Genomic DNA, 18,772 nt, shown 5'->3' on the forward strand with positions numbered 1-18,772 from the left:
GTGCGGTTTAATTTAGTGAAGATTCTGGTACTGTTAAACTACGGTTGTTCAGGAATTACCTAGAACAATTTCAAATGCGCAGTAGAAATACTATTAATGTAGTTTGTTTTATTTTCTAGAGAATCACAGCCAATTAAAAGGTTACTAGAAATACTAAAATTAAAAGTTTGTTTCTTAAACAAATAATTAGGTTGGCGTATAAACTGATTTTTACGCGTATTTCACAATATGCAGCTGTTACATTATTCAACTTGAAGTTTCTGGCCATATTTGTTTTCTATTTATGAAACCCGATGAAAACGATTGTAAATACTTTCATCCAAATCACGATACAAATTAACATGTAGATTTGTGCACATGTCGTTCGTCGTGTTAAAGCGTTTCTGTTTCCACTTTTTTATGCATTGGTATTTCCAAAACATGCATTTTTTCATGTTACAAACAAGGTATTGTACATTTGCTCAAAAACGAAAACTTTAAATGTCCAGATTAATTTGCAGGCGTTTACAATAAGCTAGGAACACTTGCAAAACAATTTCGGTACTGTGTGGAAATTGACGTACTTTAAAGGATTACCAATCGTTTTTTTTTACATTGAAAATGTACTACGAGCATGTTTGTTAAAAACATGGCGGTTTTCAACAGGCGGTGTTGAGGCGGCTTCCAATGAGTTAAACGAGATAAAATTAATATGTCATAAAATCTTTCAACAAAAAAAGAGGTAATTGCAGTCACAGCGAAAATGTGTCTACCACAATCAAAACTTCGCAAACAAAAGGATTAGTATGTTTCAGCTGGCGTACTAGTCGCCACTTTTCTTGTACATACCAGTGTGTATTTTGTGGTTCATGGAATCTATGCTTTTACTGTATGCAACCCTGCCTTCTATGTAAAAGGGGCTTATATACGAGATTGTTTCGAAAAAAGCGACTCGTGTATTTTGTTTTACACCGTTGTATGACACTTCGGGTTTCGTACTCTGTAACAATTGCTATGTTCTTGGTACTATCTATGTTCTATATGTCATGTTGTGTTCACCTTATTGTATAATGTAGTTTTCATTTTGTTTGCTGCTTCAACGACACTCTGCATGTCCATTTTTAACCCTTCGTCCCTTTCCCATCTTTTATTCTTAAGTCAGGAGTAATCGGTCAAGTGACTCGATGGCCAATGTTTGGCTTTCACTGACCCGGTCGCGCAGTTATTACGTTCGTTTATGCATTTATTTAAATCTCAAAGCGTGACAAATAAAACATTGCGGAAAAATTGAAAATGTGCCTTCGCGTATTCAAAATGCCCCTTTTTACAGACCCCTTTTTTAGATTGCTGGTAGACTGAAATAATAAGTAGGTGAACCAATTTTTAATTACCAGTTTCCGATGGTATACAAAACCAAGAGTGTTGGAATGTTTCGTGTATGATACGTTGCGTCAGTTACTGCTTGTGCGCGGTATTCAATCCCTTCCTGGCTGCGTATCTAATTAACACCACAATTGAAATGCTTCATGTAGTAAGGAAAAGCGTAAACGACCGATGATTTAACAACAGTTGCGGACCTTATATGTTTTTATTTGCATTACATTACTTTTGAAAAATTTGACGAATTTTTTTCCATTATGAAGGAAATCTAATTAAAACACAACTTTGTATGGAAACGGCCCTTCATATCGTCAAGTTGCGGAGCAATAAATTATAAGCAATTTTGTAGGTATTTTCTCAGATTCCAACAGTATGTAGGTTGAACCAGAATAAAAAAAACGTTTGACAATTAGGGTTACTAATATACCAAATTCTGTGCACAAACACACACATTACGTCAGGGGTCCACAAACAGTGGGTCGCGACCTAAATTTGGGTCGCGAGACCTTCCAGTCTGGGTCGCGAAATATTTTAAGTTTCCCATGAATATAAGCATCGCATCTATAGTATTAATGAAATTAACTTTTTTCGACCTCCTAATTATTGTAGCATTGTTACATAAGACTACGTAACTGTTGCATACAACAAAGTAACAAGTTAAGCGCACCTGTGCAATCAGGCTTGCGCTTTCTGCACTGTTTTATATTAAAACCAAGTACAGATCAAGACCAGATGCTTGGGTCGCGAGAATTTAGAGTAATTTTTTTAGGGTCGCACCAAAAAGTATTTGCGGACCCCGGCATTACGTAAGCAAATCACCTGTTAAAGACAATCCGGACTAAATTACTTTGCAACAATTTCAATGCTTTTGCACTTGTGTGTATTGAGGCAGGACGCTGAAATAAAGTTCTTTGTACATTTAGGGCAGTGAAGTTTTTTTAGCTTTCTTTTTCCATGTTCTGTCTTCATGTGTTCTTGAAACTGTTCTATTCTAGGAAAGCTAAGAGGACTTGCACTTGTGTGTATTGAGGCAGGACGCTGAAATAAAGTTCTTTGTACATTTAGGGCAGTGAAGTTTTTTTAGCTTTCTTTTTCCATGTTCTGTCTTCATGTGTTCTTGAAACTGTTCTATTCTAGGAAAGCTAAGAGGACTTGCACTTGTGTGTATTGAGGCAGGACGCTGAAATAAAGTTCTTTGTACATTTAGGGCAGTGAAGTTTTTTCAGCTTTCTTTTTCCATGTTCTGTCTTCATGTGTTCTTGAAACTGTTCTGTTCTTGGAAAGCTAAGAGGACATTCGGTGCACAGATGACGTTGCGCTGTTGTGTGAACTTTCATGTGACGCAACATGTTTCCGCGCTGACTAAATTTCTTCTCGCAATACTTACAAGCGAATGGCAACTCGCCGGTATGGAGCAGCATATGGTTGCAGACTTGGACAACTAGATTTTTTTTCGGTTTTTCAAATTAGATTAGAATTAAAATTAGAGCATCTCCTTTTTTGCAAATTAGATTAGAATTAGAATTAGAATTTTCTCAAAATCTAGAAATTAAACTAGAATTCAAACTAGAATTAGATTTAAGACAACCAACATTAGTTTGTTTCAAATTTGAACTTGTAGATTTGCACATTTATAACAATACGATTCGGTGCATCTAAAACGTGTTTAAACGGAGCTGAGTGTCAAATTTCACTGAATAACGTGTTTCAGTGATGTAGTTTGGTCTTGTTAATTGCATGGTTTTGTGCGCTTTGGTTACAAAATGCATGCTCAGATCACATGCCTAAAAGTGCCGTTGGACAAACTAGCGATTTTGGGAAAACTGTGAATTAGATTAAAATTAGAATTAGAGCTTATCGATAATTCTAAATTAGATTAGAACTAGAATTACCGCCATTTTGCTCTAATTTGCCCAACTAGACAACTAGAATTATCTAGTTGTCCAAGTCTGTATGGTTGTGCAAAGTTTGACTATATCCGAAACTCTCTTTACAAACTTTGCATTGGTAAGGTTTTTTCTTACAATGAACTTTTTCCTCGTGGGTCGTCGCTTGTGATTTTGTAGCAAAGGTCTTTGTGCAGACGCCGCAATTGAACTGTTTATTTTTAGTGTGCACCACCATGTGACTTTGAAGATGATGGTCTCTGCGGAAAGTTTTCTCACAAACGTCACATCGGAAAGGTTTTTCGTCATTGTGGACTCTCATATGGGCGATCAAATTGTGTTTGAGGTCCGAAGAGAAAGTGCATTCTGAGCACTGGTGGCGCTGATGCATGGAGAGCCCGGGATGTTGTGACTTAAAATGCTTGACTAGGTTGGACTTGCTGTCAAACTGGTTTTCGCACTCGATGCACTTGTGAAGCGTATCTGTAAAAATATCGTGGTTGTATTATGATTTAGAGCAGAAGCAATGTTACCATAGTGATAGTATTATAAGTTGTTTGTTTTGATATCGTTTCCTTCACAAACTGTAAATCTGCTATTAGTAAATAAGGGTTATTGTGTTAATAATATAAAAAGAAGTTTATGCAGTCCAATTCAAAAGATATTTTACTCGACCTATAAAAATATAAATTTGTAAACCAAAAAGCATTTAAAACAAACCTTCGTGATTTTTTTCGTGAAGTTTACAAGTTCCTGCTCGTGCAAATTGCTTGTCACAAAACTTGCATCTGTACGGTTTTTCTCCTGTGTGGCCATTTAAATGCTGTTCGTAACTGAATTTCCATTTAAAAACCTTTTGACAGAAACTACAGACAAACTCCTGTCCTTGATTATGCATAGATCGCTTGTGACTTTTCATGGCGCTTGACTGGCTAAACCTTTTCGCACATAAGTCACATTCGTACGGTTGTTCAAAAGTATGCGTGCGAATGTGAAGTTTTAGATGTTCCTTTTGCTTGAATCGTTTCTCACAAATTTCACACGAAAACGGGCGTTCCAGATTTTCCTGAAGTGACATTTTCCAGCAGTAAACGACTTTAAACCCACAAATGTTCTTAAAGAAGCTGAAACTGTAGAATTCTGCACAAATTTTTTTTTTTTTTTTTTTTTTTTTCTTATTTTTGTAGAGGCCCCGACCCCGCCTCAACATGTGACGACCGGCCGATAATAAAATTATCTTGTCGCCTCCATAAAACAAGGGCATGTTTATCCCCACAAGTTAACTAAAACAGTACGAAAAAAAACTTAGTGCGCGGCAGGACGATGTAGAACATTTTATCATTATTTCAAAAGTATTGGTTAAGTTTACACAGGTGTAAAAGAGGGGGGATATTTTAACAAAGGCATGATAATTAAACAGATATTTCTTAACAAAGGGAATTAGTACTCTTAAAATAGGTTATTGTTGCAAAGAACATAGAAAGTCAACACATGGCACATTTTCATATACTACTCGTAACACAATATGTACAACAGCAAGTATAACGGACATGTTATAATTAGACAACGGTGAATCTGTTCTTTACGTGGCTGCGTGAAAGTAGTCCGTGTCTAGACCGAATTTTACTTCAGTATAGTTTTCGCCGTATTTTTGGACAAAAGTTTGTATTTCTGTTTTGAATTTGGTAAAGATTTTGGCAGCAATTTTGTTTGCAAATGAATTAGTATTATCAAGGTATTTATTAAGCAAATCTAATACTTGCTTTTCTTTAATAATTTTGGATCGCCAGATTGTAATTAATTTAATTTGCCAAAGAGGTATGTCCGAATTGTAGTAATTTAAAAGGATTTGATTTGGGTTAGTGTTGAGGTGAATTTGGAGTTCGTTGCGCAGAATTTTTTCGAGGTAGACTAGGATTAAGTTACTAATAGGACACTTCGTTAGAAGGTGTTCAATGTTATCGTTTCTATCTTTACAGAATTTACAACGGTTAATTTTGGTTGTGCCATCCCGCAATGTTAAGCGATTTTTGGAGCGATCAAAATCACCCCATTTGAAAGCTTTGTGTATGGTTAAGTATGTAGTCTGACGGTCCATGTTGTTGAAAAAGTGCCTTATTCCTTGTTGAAGGAATAAAGCGCGTTTCCAACTGTAATCTTCAATGGTTGTTGGGGTACAATTAACTTCCTTTTTCTTTATCAGCTCGTAATAAAAATGGCGTAATTTGGCTTTTTTCCAATTGAATTCATTATTTGCACAAAATGCAAGGAATTTCGTATGTGTTTCTGTTAAAGCAATGACAAATTTGACCAAAAAGCGTTTTAAGCTCACTGGTTATCACCATTGCACCATTTTTTCTCTTGCTTACAAAAATCCGAGACAATAGTTCAAGGAAATTGATAAGACTTATCGCTCTTTGCCGCAAAGCAATAGATAATGACTGGCAATTAAAAGCTTATCCATTGTTAATTTCAAGACATACACGAAAGAAGGCAGTTGAAAACAAGCGTAAAGGCCAACAGGACAATTGTTACCACAACTTTATTTACTATTTATTGTGGCTTACTACATTAGCTCCGCTTTAAAAAGCCATTTTTTACATTACACTTCACTTGCTAAAAAGTTTACAAATATTTTTAAATGTGGTGTGATGGGTGTCGGTAATTTTGGTAACAATTAAATAAATAAAATGAGGTCCACGTGTTTGTCATTAAGCCTTGAAATATTCAGTAGTGGGTGCATTCTTCATAACAATAATTTTGCGACAGACTTGTTAATCTATCAAGACACACCGGTTAAAAAACACGCCGAACTACGTTGCATGAAAAATATGTGTGTATGGGCGTCCCAATTCTTTCGTATAAATGTGAAAAAATCATTCTGCACTACGGCAGGGCATGAGTTACCTGCCAGCTTTTTTTGCAAAATTACCACAAGAGCTCTAGTGAAATACATTTATAGGTTTGAAAAATTTGGGCCAAATGTTCATAGTTTGCAGATAAGAAACAAATTTGTATTCAGCGATGTTAAACAAAGAAAACCGTAATGCGCGCCGCAACTTAAGTATGCCACGAAAAGGGTAGAAAGTAGAAATCATTACGTAAAAATTTTAAAACTGGAATTGCTTCATATTTTTTCTAATCTTCATAATATAGGTTGCGAAATGTAATCAACACCAATCTTCAAGTAAAACCATAACTGTTTCACATACGTTTCACACTGCCTACGACATACATGGAGCGGCTCTGACGAAATTTAAATTTAATTCTTGTCGTAGACCAACTAAGTCACTTCCATAATAACTGCTCCATCGAGTATTCAAGTGGTACTTCGCATATCGTTGCGTGAGCATTTGCAAAAGTCGTATCGTAAGTCTAAATTTCATGCAACTTACATCCAACCTTTCCTTGCCTTTCCACACAGAATAAGTCTATTGTTGTGCGGCGAACGCAGGCGTTCTTGTCAGACAGGAAGCAATTCAATTCCCTGTTGGAAACCAGAGCACGTAATGTGGGGCGGATTAAAGCAGCGGCCGTCAAATGAACCGTGGTATCTTGTTTCATACAATACCCTCATACAGTATGTTCTTTGGAATAAAACTGTGCTTTTATTGTAAAAGTGGCCGTAATAAGTGCCGGCTTTGTGGTCATTTTTTTGCCAAAAAATATTTTAACTTCATCAAACATTAACGTGAAATTCAAAACTCCTACAATTATTCTTAACATGGTTTAAAATACCAATACGACAGCGATGTAAAGCTTTAGTATAGCTGTAAGTATGAAAAGCATTAATATTTTCAGCCATGTTCTAAATAGCATACGGATTTCATGAACTCGGTCTTCAGTCACGCAATATATCGCGTTTGTGTAGCAGTTACACAATCGGAAGCAATTCAGTTGCCCGTTTCTGACCACACTTAGTCTCGAAAGCATATGAAGAAATACATTTTAAACTCTGTTAGACGATGATAGTTTGCTTTGTTTGTGGCCATATGCTCGTTATACCCATGTGGATTCTTTTGAGGTGTCGACCCCACATAGACATTTGTTTATTTACCTTTAAGTAGATCTCCCGAATCTGTTTAAGGTGTTATATAATAACAGAAAAATGAGGAAGACAAATTATTTAACCGCTTTTACCTTCATGAAGTCAACTGTGGGATTTTAGGTGATTTTTACGTCTTAATTTAATGTTTCGGTTTATAATTTCCGTAGCGATATATACATACTAAACTGGTAACATACAAACACAATTCAAATAAGTTCGTTTAACAACAAACAAAAGCAAAAATGAGATTTTACAGAAAGCAAATTCTAATACACTTTTGGCGAAAAATTGAAAATTTTTACGAAAGTTTCGGAAACTTCGCTGACAATTAAATCGCCCAAATTTGTCGCAGTGACGTCATGAGGTCGCCATAGCTTGTGGTCACGCTTGGTTAATGTCGCTGCGCTGAACTCACAATCAGAGTTAAACTGCAAAACTCGGTGATTCCCCACATCACAAACAAACACGTTGTCATGACAATCGCACGTGACGCCGGCCGGGTACTTCATCTCGTACCCACAACCGCTTAGGGGGCGGATCAGGTGTATGGGGTTCCCATAAGGGTCAAAAACTACCACCTGGTTTTCAAGGTGGTTTGGCATCACCACGTGGCCTTTACTGTTGCAGCAAATCCGCAGGAGATCGCCCTTGATGCCCGGATTAAAACTTTCCAAGAGTCTGCCATCTTTTGAACACGTAGAAATCCGCATCTTGCGTCTGCATGACAGAAAAATCAAATGTTCAACCTTATCTTCCCACAACTGCAATAATGTTACGTTATAAGTTCAACATTCTTTACAAATCATTCTTATATTCGTTATCCAGACTTATAGATGGCTAAGTTTATATTTCTTCTATTCACTGGCCTGTTACCATTAACAACTAAAGTTAAAGAATACTAAGAAAAATTTTCAGCGAATGTACAAACTTAATTGAATGTGCTCTTCATTTCAAACTTACCTGTCAATAGCAACGATTCGGTCCATATTGTCTACAGCGATACAAGATGTTGAACCGATTACACCCGGTCCGAAGCTGCTTATTTTTCGGCCTTCGGGAGAGAAAATCCCAATCCTCGAAGTCCCGTCAAAACCAACGCAATTAATACATAAGTTCCCGTCCCTAAAAACCTGGACACCTTGCGCTTGGAAGTTAAATCCTTTCATAGTGGTCGGAAAGGAACTTCTGTAAAAAAGAGAGAATGCGAGACCAAGATCATACACTTTTGTTAAATTAATTCTTTTTTTACACCAACAATTAACAACTGTTGAATTAGAGTTCGTTACTATCGTAATCTTTGGAGTTTTAAACTTAGCTACTCACATTTGTTCCAAAGGTCACATACATACAGGATTTTGCCATCCTTGCTAGTGGTAAAATGTTGTACCCAGCCCCCGAACTGACCTGGGGCCTTTCCTTTTCTCCCGACCTATGAAGCATGTGGTTTAAGCTAAACTATGCAACTTAATAATCATATAGTAATTTTCTACGAAAAATCTTTTTCCGAAAGTTGGATAAAAACAAAATTAGCTAGATGAGGGTATATTTTTCCTACCTCAAAATTGTAATTCACATAACCTTGAACAGGATTATGTTTTGCTGGTGGGGCTCCCACTTCTGAATAGGGATCTTTCCCTGCTTGCAAACCACCACCAACACGCGGAACCCCTAAATTGTGCGATGAGTTCATAGTAACTCAACGTAAGAAAAAGCAAATCTATAAAGTAACAGTTTTGTTTATTTCGTGCTACACATTATGCATACATTTCAAATCAAGCCCAAAAATCATACACTTGCTTCCGTTTTTCTCCAAACAGGAAAAATAACTACAGAAAACCAAACACTGTTGTACACAAGACTTTAGAATCTCAAGTCTTTCTAGTAATCGCGTCTATACTTTTCTAGAACGCTTTGTTTCGAAACTAACAAGAATATTTTTGACATACGCATTCATAGCGAAACTGTGTAACCATTGTTCTAGATGACGTCATACTTCCTGTGACGTTTAGCTGGTAAACGCTAAGTGCTTCTCCGTGGTCGGAAGTAAGCTAACATGGCAATAAAATGGTTGTACGCCCCTATGGTGCGGTCTGTAATAATATGGCACAACCTGTAAGCACAACATGTAACAACCTTAATAGAACCGCCCAATGTTTAAGTCGCTTGACCCTTTCTAATATATGCCTAAATTTTATCAGCGCACGTGCATTTTTATAACTTGTAGTGTCGTCTTCATTGTAGTTAGCAAATGCAACAAAAAAGCTTGAAAGCGTCAATAACAGAAAATAATTGCGAACATATTCCAAAAACTACGTACGACTTTTGCTTTATTTCACAAAAGTGAAGAAGTAGTGGTAAACTATGACGAATCACATAACAAGCCAAAACCCCAATAGGACATCTACCTACAACAGCAAGCATAATACAACCACGGGTTTACACGCTGTTCGATCCGCTATGAGCTCAAATCAAAACATAGATCTGCTGGAGCCACTAGTGGCCATTGCAAGTAGCTGACCATCAGCTTTGTTGGGAAGAAAAACTGACCTTTTGTTGCCTAAAATAAAAGTTTGGCAACGAAGTTTCAAAAAATTGTTTTTTTTACCCTACTTGACTATACAGCTGGTCTAAATGATGTTAAATAAAATTCTTACAAATTTTTGACACAATAAAATACATAAACATCGAAATTTGACGTCGGTTTAAATAAAATTTGCAAAACGCTGACAAATCGTCGACCTACTGCAGTTTTATATTGTCCTACGCTTTTGATCCTAATTCTTCATCAACAACGAACAATGATTGACGACAAATGACTCATACAGCCAGAATGCAAATCCTGAAAGACAATTAAAGTTAACTATAAGATACGATGTATCATTGCAGCCAAAAAAGGCTCAGAGGAAAGCAGTTATATCTGCGTGATCAAAATGTTTTGTTGCGGGTCGTTAAAAATGATTAACCCACTCCACGGCAAGTGCCTACTACATACTGTTTCTTAAATCTAGAGAATAAAAGCACTTATCTAAATCGACATAGACATACGTTTGTGCTTGCGAAAAAGGCAGAACATTACATTACTGACACCGTTGAATATGTGACATTGCTAGTTCTGTTTAAGGAACAACAAATCAGCAGGCTTCGATTGCCTGATACTTTGAGCCCGTAAAGCTACAAGAATAAGAAAGAAAGAATGACGCATGGCTCTATGAAAACAGACAGTGACGTCCATAAAACCAATATAGAACCTATATAATTACAGAAACCACTACTAGAATATACATATACTATACAGCGAACAGCTGTTTAAATGTCAGTAAATCGGAAAATATAGTATATGGTAGAAAACTGCACATCACTTGGAACGAACATACGTGAAATTTAAAAACAACGATACTATATTTTTGATATATTTTCGACTTCAGCAACTCAATTACACTAACTTTTATTTACCAATTTTTTTAATCATCTTGTAAATCGATTTTGCGAAAGTTTCTGCTTAAATATATGCAGCAGTTTTGAACAATGGTGAAAGACTTGTGACTCTTTGAAAACAAGAAATTACTCAAGCAGGCGTGCGATTATGGAACTTAATTCATCCCTATTGTCTCAAGAATATTGGTATGCTATAATTCATCTGAAACTGCTTTGTAATGCAGCGAAGTGTGCATTTGACTTTAATATTCTAATACGTGTTTCTGTGTTTTTAAAACTATATTTAAGTTTAGGTTAGAATAAAAATTTCACTGTTGCAAAGAGCAGCATTCTACTTTTCGCAATGACTCACCAGCATGAACAAAAGTGTAGCAAAAAATGTACTTTTTTCTTTCCTTCACACACTTGTCAAGCATAACACATGTAAATTGTCGGTGATATGACATCAACCAAATTCTACTTTGGTTCAATTACAAGTTAGTGCGCTAAGCTTACAAGAAAGTGTTAATAATAAGCTGCACATTATTAAAGATAACCAAGTCACATAACTGAGGCAAATTCTCGATTAACACTCTTAAATTACAGATAGTTTCGTTAAGTTTACAATTGCGCAAACATTTACTGCACGTTGTTGCTTAACATTATTCTACTTGGCACTGATTTCCGATTCGAAACTCAAACAAATTTTATGTGTCATCAACATCCCTCAAAATTTTTATTAACATACCAATCAGGTTAATTGGGTGACTTAGGTAATTGCAAAGTAGTAAAAAGGGTGAATCGTCAAAAATCGCGTGGAGGAAAATCAGATAGGTACACTTATTTTGTGAGCGCGTATCACTTGTTGGGAAAGTCCTCCGATCATTTGCAAAATACGGTTAATCGCATTCTAATGTTTTGAATATGGGTTATGCGATAAACTAGGTTCGTCTCTGTTTTTAAACTGCCAGCTTATTATTTTCGATTACTCCTTTGCTATATTGCAAACCTTATGGACGTCACCAAACGCTTGTTTTGGACCCCTCTGATTGTCCTAACCGCACATCGTCTAACCCAAAATTACTAAATAGATTTGACTTTTAAACATCGACATTGGCAAAACAATAACACACTTGATCTAAGGTTGGTTGTAACAGCTTTCTTACATACACTTTTGACACGAAGAAATACAAGAACGGCGACATGTGTCGTCACTTCAAGTATGGTATACAAAATTTAATCCCAATTCTTTGATAAACAACGAATAATGATTGGCGGAAAATGAGTCATTAAATCCAGGATGCAAACTTCAAAGACAATCGAAGTTTGCTATATGATACTATGTGTCATCGCAGTCATAAATGGGATTATTGTTATTCCAGAAAAATGAATGCTGTTTTCAGGAGGTAGAGAAAAAACACACTAATGCGAAACTCATTATTGCATTGGGTATTGTTTAACATAGGCTTAGGAAAATATTTTTTTAATAATAGGGACATCGCCAACAAAGCAACACTTATAGCCGAGATTCTTCTCTTCTTAACGGGTTCGTATAACCGGAAATGTTGGTTGTTGTGTAAGCATTGTTTTCAAGTTGGCTTTGACTTTTAGTTTTTAGATCACAATCATAGGAAATAATTAAATTCATGATGCGTTTCATAAAGGCGATTTTGTTGTATTATTTTGCAGCCGAAATGGTTTCTGGCGCACTAGACACAGTAGCTTGAACAACAAATTTAAGCAAGTTACAGCCATTCATAAACTTTCAGCTTCTATTCCATGACGCAAAAATGACGGATTAGTTTGTTGACGCAAAATCTCTTCATTACAAATAACAATCCCTCGTGTTGCTCACACTAGAGAATTTTACAGTATTTTGTGTTGTTTTATTATCCCATTTTAATAAATTAGAAACAAAAAATATCGTTGTCTACGAATCGTTCGGTTTTTGCCGTACAACAAAACTGTTTCGCGGGTAATCCGTAGGTCTACACTGAGTTATACGACGTTTTTTGCAGGCATGTGAGTTCGTATAACCCAGGGGTTCTCAAACTTATTTTTGTTGCGAAGCCGCTGAAAAAGTTTTCTGGACTTGCGACGCACCATCAAATAACAAAAAGCCACGAAACGAATATTCTGCGACGCCCTTGTACAATTCAAACGACGTACCAGGGCGTCGCGATGCACAGTTTGAGAACTACTGTTACAACCTATACACATCTAATTCGAAATAGACATACGTTTGTGCTTGCTAGTTCTGTTAAGCAACAACAAATCAGCATGGTTTAACCCACGGGTCACTAAACTATGGCCCGCGGGCCGGTGGTACTTTATCCGGCACGCGAAGGTATTTTTGGTTTAATGAAACGTATAGAACATTTTGTAACATAATACGTTAAAGATTGCGCAAACCTGTAGAATAGATTCTAATGATGGTTTACCCGGTCTAGCAGGATTTCATTGCGTAAATATAATCCAAAAGCGGTTTGTCACATCACAGACAAGATCAAAAGAATAGTAATTGTACGCGAACAGTTGTCTTTCCTTTGTTACTTATGATAGAATAAAAGAGCAATAGTTAGGAGATGAAACACTTTTAAGCCAAGCAAATAAATGCTGCCATTTGCAATTAAAAGATGATTGTGCTAAATGACACTAGAAATATAAAAAATACAATGCACCTCAATGAATGAAAACATGTAACCAATAATTATCCAGCTTAAGTTCAAGCAAAACTAAACAAACAGAGATGTTTACAACTGCAATAAAATAAAATTTAGGCTGCGAAACGCGTGTCACATGTTGGACTCCCCTGGCTTATATACTAGGTTTTACATTGACTTCTTAGTGACTTTTACAAAGCATAGACATAATTTGCAGTTTGTGTTCACAAATTTGGGCGCATTTAGCCGCTTGCCTCTTCTACACATGGTCCACAAGCACGTCAAAAAACTTGCTCAAATCTCTCAATAAACCTGATCGTCGCAACAAAAACAGGAATGAGAAACAATGAAGGCGCGCGACTCTCCGAAACCAGGAAGCGCCTTTGACGAAAACGTATCATAGAAATTGATTAATCGCTGTAGATTCATCAAGAAGTGAGGCATAATGGAAACGAAAAACCATCAGTTCAAAATAAACAATGGGCCAAAATGACAAGTTTCTTGGTTGTTTTAAATTGCATTGAAGCAAGACGGACAAATGAACAATTATATAAAGTGTGTGTTTTTATACCGGAATGCACTGCACGAATTAATCGTATCAATTATAAAAAGTAAGTCCAAGTTTAAAGTACATTTGCTCAGTAACTGCTCTGAATTACTAAATATCGATAATACACGCCTCTTCATCTGACTATTTTCCGAAACTTCACGATTTTGGAGGAGCATCTATTCTACACAACGTCCAGAACGCAAACTATGTAGCGCGTAAGACATTTAAGCATTCCGGGCTGAACACTGGGACAGAGCTTTAAATCCGGACTCTCCAGGCTAAACCAGACATATTGCAAGCCTTCATGGTGCGTCTCATAATGGCGATTTTTTTTGTATTTGTTTGAAGCTGAAACGGTTACTGGCGCATTAGACACTTTAGCTTGAACAACAAGTTAATGCAAGTAGCAGCCGTTTATAAACTTTTATATTCTGCTCCACGATGCAAAAAAGACCAACTAGTTTGTTGGCTCAGAAACACCTAATTACAAATTGTAATGCCTCGTCATGCTTACACTGGAGAATTTTTCAGTATTTTGTGTGTGTTATATTTTTGCATTTTAAACAATTGTAAACAAAAATTAAAGCGTTGTCTGAAAGACGTCCGATTTTCGCCGTACAACAAAACTGTTTCGCGGTTAAATGTGTAGTGTTCGATTTTTATGTTAATGTTCGCTGATGAGTCTCAAGGTTACAACCATGTCACTACAAATTAGAGAGGTATACCAACGCCCATAACCTCCCAAGTTCCTGGGCTTGTCACGACGGAGTCCTGGAAACTCCACACAGGTGTATTGCACTTCGGTTCGTTTGTTTATTACTTCTGAAACGCACAAGAAGGCAAACAGAAAGAAAAGAGATCGAAATAAACGAATGCGGTAAATACCCCGGAAAAAAGCGTTAAATCGTACACATGTGCTTTTGTTATTGGCTCTTGCACAATTCCCACGCAAAGCAGCGTCCAATCACAGCAAGGACAAAGCATACGGAAAGCACTTAAACACCAGATCACAAAGACGCATCTGCATCCTAATTAACTGCGACAGGAATTATTACAAAGTCCAAACATGATTTGTCAATACAGTGAGATTTGGTGCTACACATTTTAACTTCCTCGCAAGCTTTGAGCTAGCGAGTGAAAAACGAGCTATATTTGGTAAACAACTATTGCAAAGTTTGCACAAATTATGTCGCAATCGCTACGAAATACCCCACGCCATATTTTTGAGCAATGGGCAATATATGGTCATTGCGGTTTTGGGCATTATAGTGCCATACAAAAAAAAAATACATTTCACACACAACAGAAAACACTACGCAATTGAAAATTTGTTGATTTCTGGAATTTTCTGTATCAACTACAAAACGATACGCAAGTTACAGCACATAACGGGATTGTCCGCATTAGGTATTAAAACATTTCAACTTATACGTTCAAGAACAGACAACATTCGCTATTACACCACACTAATTATCGAATTTACAATCCGCATTTTGAGCGTAACGTTTTGTTAATCTCTGAAATTCTGTGTCTGTCAGTATGGTGAATTTGACTGTTCCTTGCTTTTAATCACAATGGCAGTTGAAAGTCAGGTTACTTCTAAAACAATAAAATAGCAAGCAGTATACCGAAATAACAATGACAATACATGAAAGTTTCTGCGTTTTAATGAGTAACAATAGAACATAGTAAATACGGCAGAGCAGCGCATTTATTGCCTGAGAATCGAATTCATTATTATGTCTTACAATTGGTCAGGCAATAAACTTCGCAATTGAACCGGTAGCCTGGTTGACTATATTCGATAAAAATTGTACAAGAAATGAAAATGTTTGATAAAGTAGAACATGAAATCAAGTTGTGGTTTAATTTAGGTATACCCCAAGCTAGTCGATGTTCAGACTGAACCTTTCAAATTGAGATGGTACTGAAGAGTATAATGATGTTAGTAATCATTCTCATGAAGTATAATATTGTATAATAGTATTCATTCCTCGTGGGAATGTGATAAAAAGTACGTACGTGTATCGAGCCATGCTCGGAAGCTACGACAAGCTTCGATTGTTCGTTCTTTTGCAATGTGTAGAAAAGCGGCTATAGTTTGCGTATCATGCAATGATAATAAAAACAGAGCGCCTAATTGGCGTATATGCAATAATAAGACAAGTAATAAAGACCGCCTAGAAGGCGTATCATGCATAAATATGCAGAACAATAAACGTCCAGTTACCAAAACATGCGATAGCACGGTGGCATAAACAATATACTCCTATGGCTTGGCTAGTGGACAGCACCTCCACGATTTGGTTGATTTTTATAGTTAAATTACACGTTTCCTAAAGTCGGGCGCATGAGGACTACAATGTCGAAAAGTTTGTTTAGTCTTGCCACGCACCAGCAAAAAAAAGGTAATGAGTTAACCTCATTTTCATAAAGATAAACTGAGTTCAGGCACGAAACAGAAATAGTCTGCGACGCCCTTGAAAAATTGAAACGACGCACCAGGGCGTCGCGACGCACAGTTTGACAACTACTGGTTTAAGGGATAGTTTCATCCAGGGCTGCCAAAGCTTGGGTTTTGCCCCAAGATCTTGGGTTTTTACTTGACGTCTTGGATTCTTGGGTTTTAATTTGAAAGTTATAGCAATTCTTGGGTTTTGAGTCCTATTGATGGAATAAATATATGTAAGAACTATTTTAACGAGAAAAGTTTTTCGGGTAGCTGCACTAGGCCATTTCGTCAGTGTAAAACAAAACATATTCTTTGGTTTTGGACATAACTCTTTCTTACTGTCTATTTACTGTCTGCGTATCTTATAAGATTAAGCAGATAGCAGTGGAGCTATGTCCAAGGACATACAGACCTTCAAAATTAAACTTCAAGAAAGGTGTCTGTGAAGTTTAATTGTTATTAAGAGTTTTGAGACCCTAAAGATAAAAAATGTGTATGTATGCAGATCACAGTGATATAGGTGAAAAACGTAAATAACAAATTTACTACATTATTGCATTTTATTATCCATGTTGTCTATGGGAAGTTCCCATTCTGGTTGAAACGGTGGAAGGGTTTTTGGTTTTTCTGTTAAACAATTTATTTAGAAATTACATGTTACAATTATTTAGTTGAGCTTATGTGTGGTGGGAATACCAAAATTTTAAAAACGTTCCCTCCATTGGGCTGCTGCAGTAATTATGGCGGAATAAACTTTAAACGGAAAGCAGGAGCGCCGACATTTTGCCTCCAGGTCGCAGAGGCTGGACCTATATAAGTCATGCATTTCATTAAGTCGACGGAGGCGTATGCACTCCCCAAACACAATGCCTCTAAAAATCCATGGTGGATGGTGGGACGTGCCGTTGAGGAATAATCTCCCTTTTGCCGTCGGTTTTACATAGTTGGTGGTGTAAAAACCACACCGCGCAGTCTAGTCTATGATGTGGAGTACATCAAGAAACTCCAAGCATGCGCCATCTTGGATAGTGGAGATGCGGCGAAAGGTTATTTCAAAATTGTTTAGAGCAAACCTATCCCGTATGGCGCGTTCCACGGCCAACGTGCGGGTCTTCCCATATGACAACCATACTATGTCGTCAATATATCGGCGAAATAATTCTGTTTCACCCACAGCACCCACTTCTTGTTTAATAATGTAATGCGCTGTAATGTTTGCCACTGAAACAGAGTGGTTGTCTCCTGTGACAATTCCTTCTGACTGCTGAAAAAATGCTTGTTGGTACTGAGTTATCACATTTTCTAGGCAGCACATCACAAGCTGCATCTGCGATTGGCAAGCGTTTTCAGATAGCGTTAGCGTCCAGCAATGCTTCTGCGACAATATCGCGGCGCAGATTTGCATACATTTTTGTGACGTCTGCTGTAACCAAGAAAAGAGGTCGATTAGAACACATTTGTGAATCATGCGCCCTTTTCCACTGATCCAATTGCATGAGGTAATCTCGGGTGTCACGGCAATATTCATCGACATGGGCTGGAGTAAGAGTTCTAGAAATGCCGTTACCCGTTACCCGTGATGTCGTGATGTTTCCAGCGGATTGAAGCAGTCTGGTTGGGATGTCGGCAGCGTCGATGGATGAAAGCAAGGCCGGTTGTAGTTTATGCGTCTTAAATAACGGGTAGGCATATGCTGTGTTGTTGTTGCAAAACACTTTCGACAAACAACCGTGCGTGTGGTGATAGCGGTTGTTTTGAAATTTTATTCCTACCGTACCATAGAGATGCTTTTCAGTTATTGCGCCTTCAGCATGGAAGGACCATCATATATTTGTCACACGTTTTGCGGACTTTATCCAGGTGTTGCCCAAGTCTCTGTCATGTCAAGCTCGACAAACTGTGCAAGTTCTCGCTTCATGATCTTGTTATAATCAGAATATTTGATGATAATAATTTTGCCATCCTTGTCTGAACGGCAGATAACGATTTTTTAGCTCAAGGTATATCAAACTGGAGAGTAGGCCAGTGTTTGCTTGCTGTGTTTGCGTAAAAGTTGAGTTTCCACACAATGCCTGGAGTATTCGTACATTGGACAGACGACTAGGGCATTTTAATATATATTACACACGTACTTTAGCATCACCTGAAGATGTGAAATCTGCTGTCAGTAAGGAGTTGAATGGGTCAGGCCAACTTTTGGGATACCGGGCTATGCACAAAAAAATTAGACAGTTCTACAATCTTAATGTCTCCAGAGACTTGGTGTATAAAACTAAGCATGAACTTGATGTAGATAGCATGAAGTAAAGAGCTCCGTGCTTTAAAAGAAAGAGGAAAAAGGTTCCATTTTTTACTTGTGGAACAAATTGGTTTCACTCAAAAGACGGCCATGACAAGCTA

The 18,772-nt window shown here is 37.1% G+C and overlaps 1 protein-coding gene across 1 annotated transcript; it reads right to left on the minus strand.

Moving 5' to 3' along the window:
• Nucleotides 1–614: 614 nt before the first annotated feature.
• LOC145219029 (zinc finger Y-chromosomal protein 1-like) lies at nt 615–4,385 on the minus strand. The gene is made up of 3 exons (XM_080086437.1): nt 3,966–4,385; nt 3,321–3,728; nt 615–2,788 (listed from the first exon to the last, which is right to left on the minus strand). The coding sequence occupies exons 1-3, from the start codon at nt 4,321–4,323 to the stop codon at nt 2,502–2,504; spliced, it is 1,053 nt and encodes a 350-aa protein (XP_079942563.1). The 5' UTR covers nt 4,324–4,385; the 3' UTR covers nt 615–2,501.
• Between the last annotated feature and the right edge of the window lie 14,387 nt (nt 4,386–18,772).

This window comes from Phallusia mammillata, chromosome 3 (assembly GCF_965637545.1).
Source record: "Phallusia mammillata chromosome 3, kaPhaMamm4.hap1.1, whole genome shotgun sequence".
Taxonomy (NCBI): domain Eukaryota; kingdom Metazoa; phylum Chordata; class Ascidiacea; order Phlebobranchia; family Ascidiidae; genus Phallusia; species Phallusia mammillata.

Coding starts and splice junctions, on each gene's coding strand:
- LOC145219029 (XM_080086437.1), bottom strand. CDS start 4,323: ATGTCACTTCAGGAAAATCTGGAACGCCCGTTTTCGTGTGAAATTTGT. Junction 3,729..3,965: donor TCACGAAAAAAATCACGAAG/GTTTGTTTTAAA, acceptor ATATTTTTACAG/ATACGCTTCACAAGTGCATC. Junction 2,789..3,320: donor CGGATATAGTCAAACTTTGC/ACAACCATACAG, acceptor TTGTCCAAGTCT/GCAACCATATGCTGCTCCAT.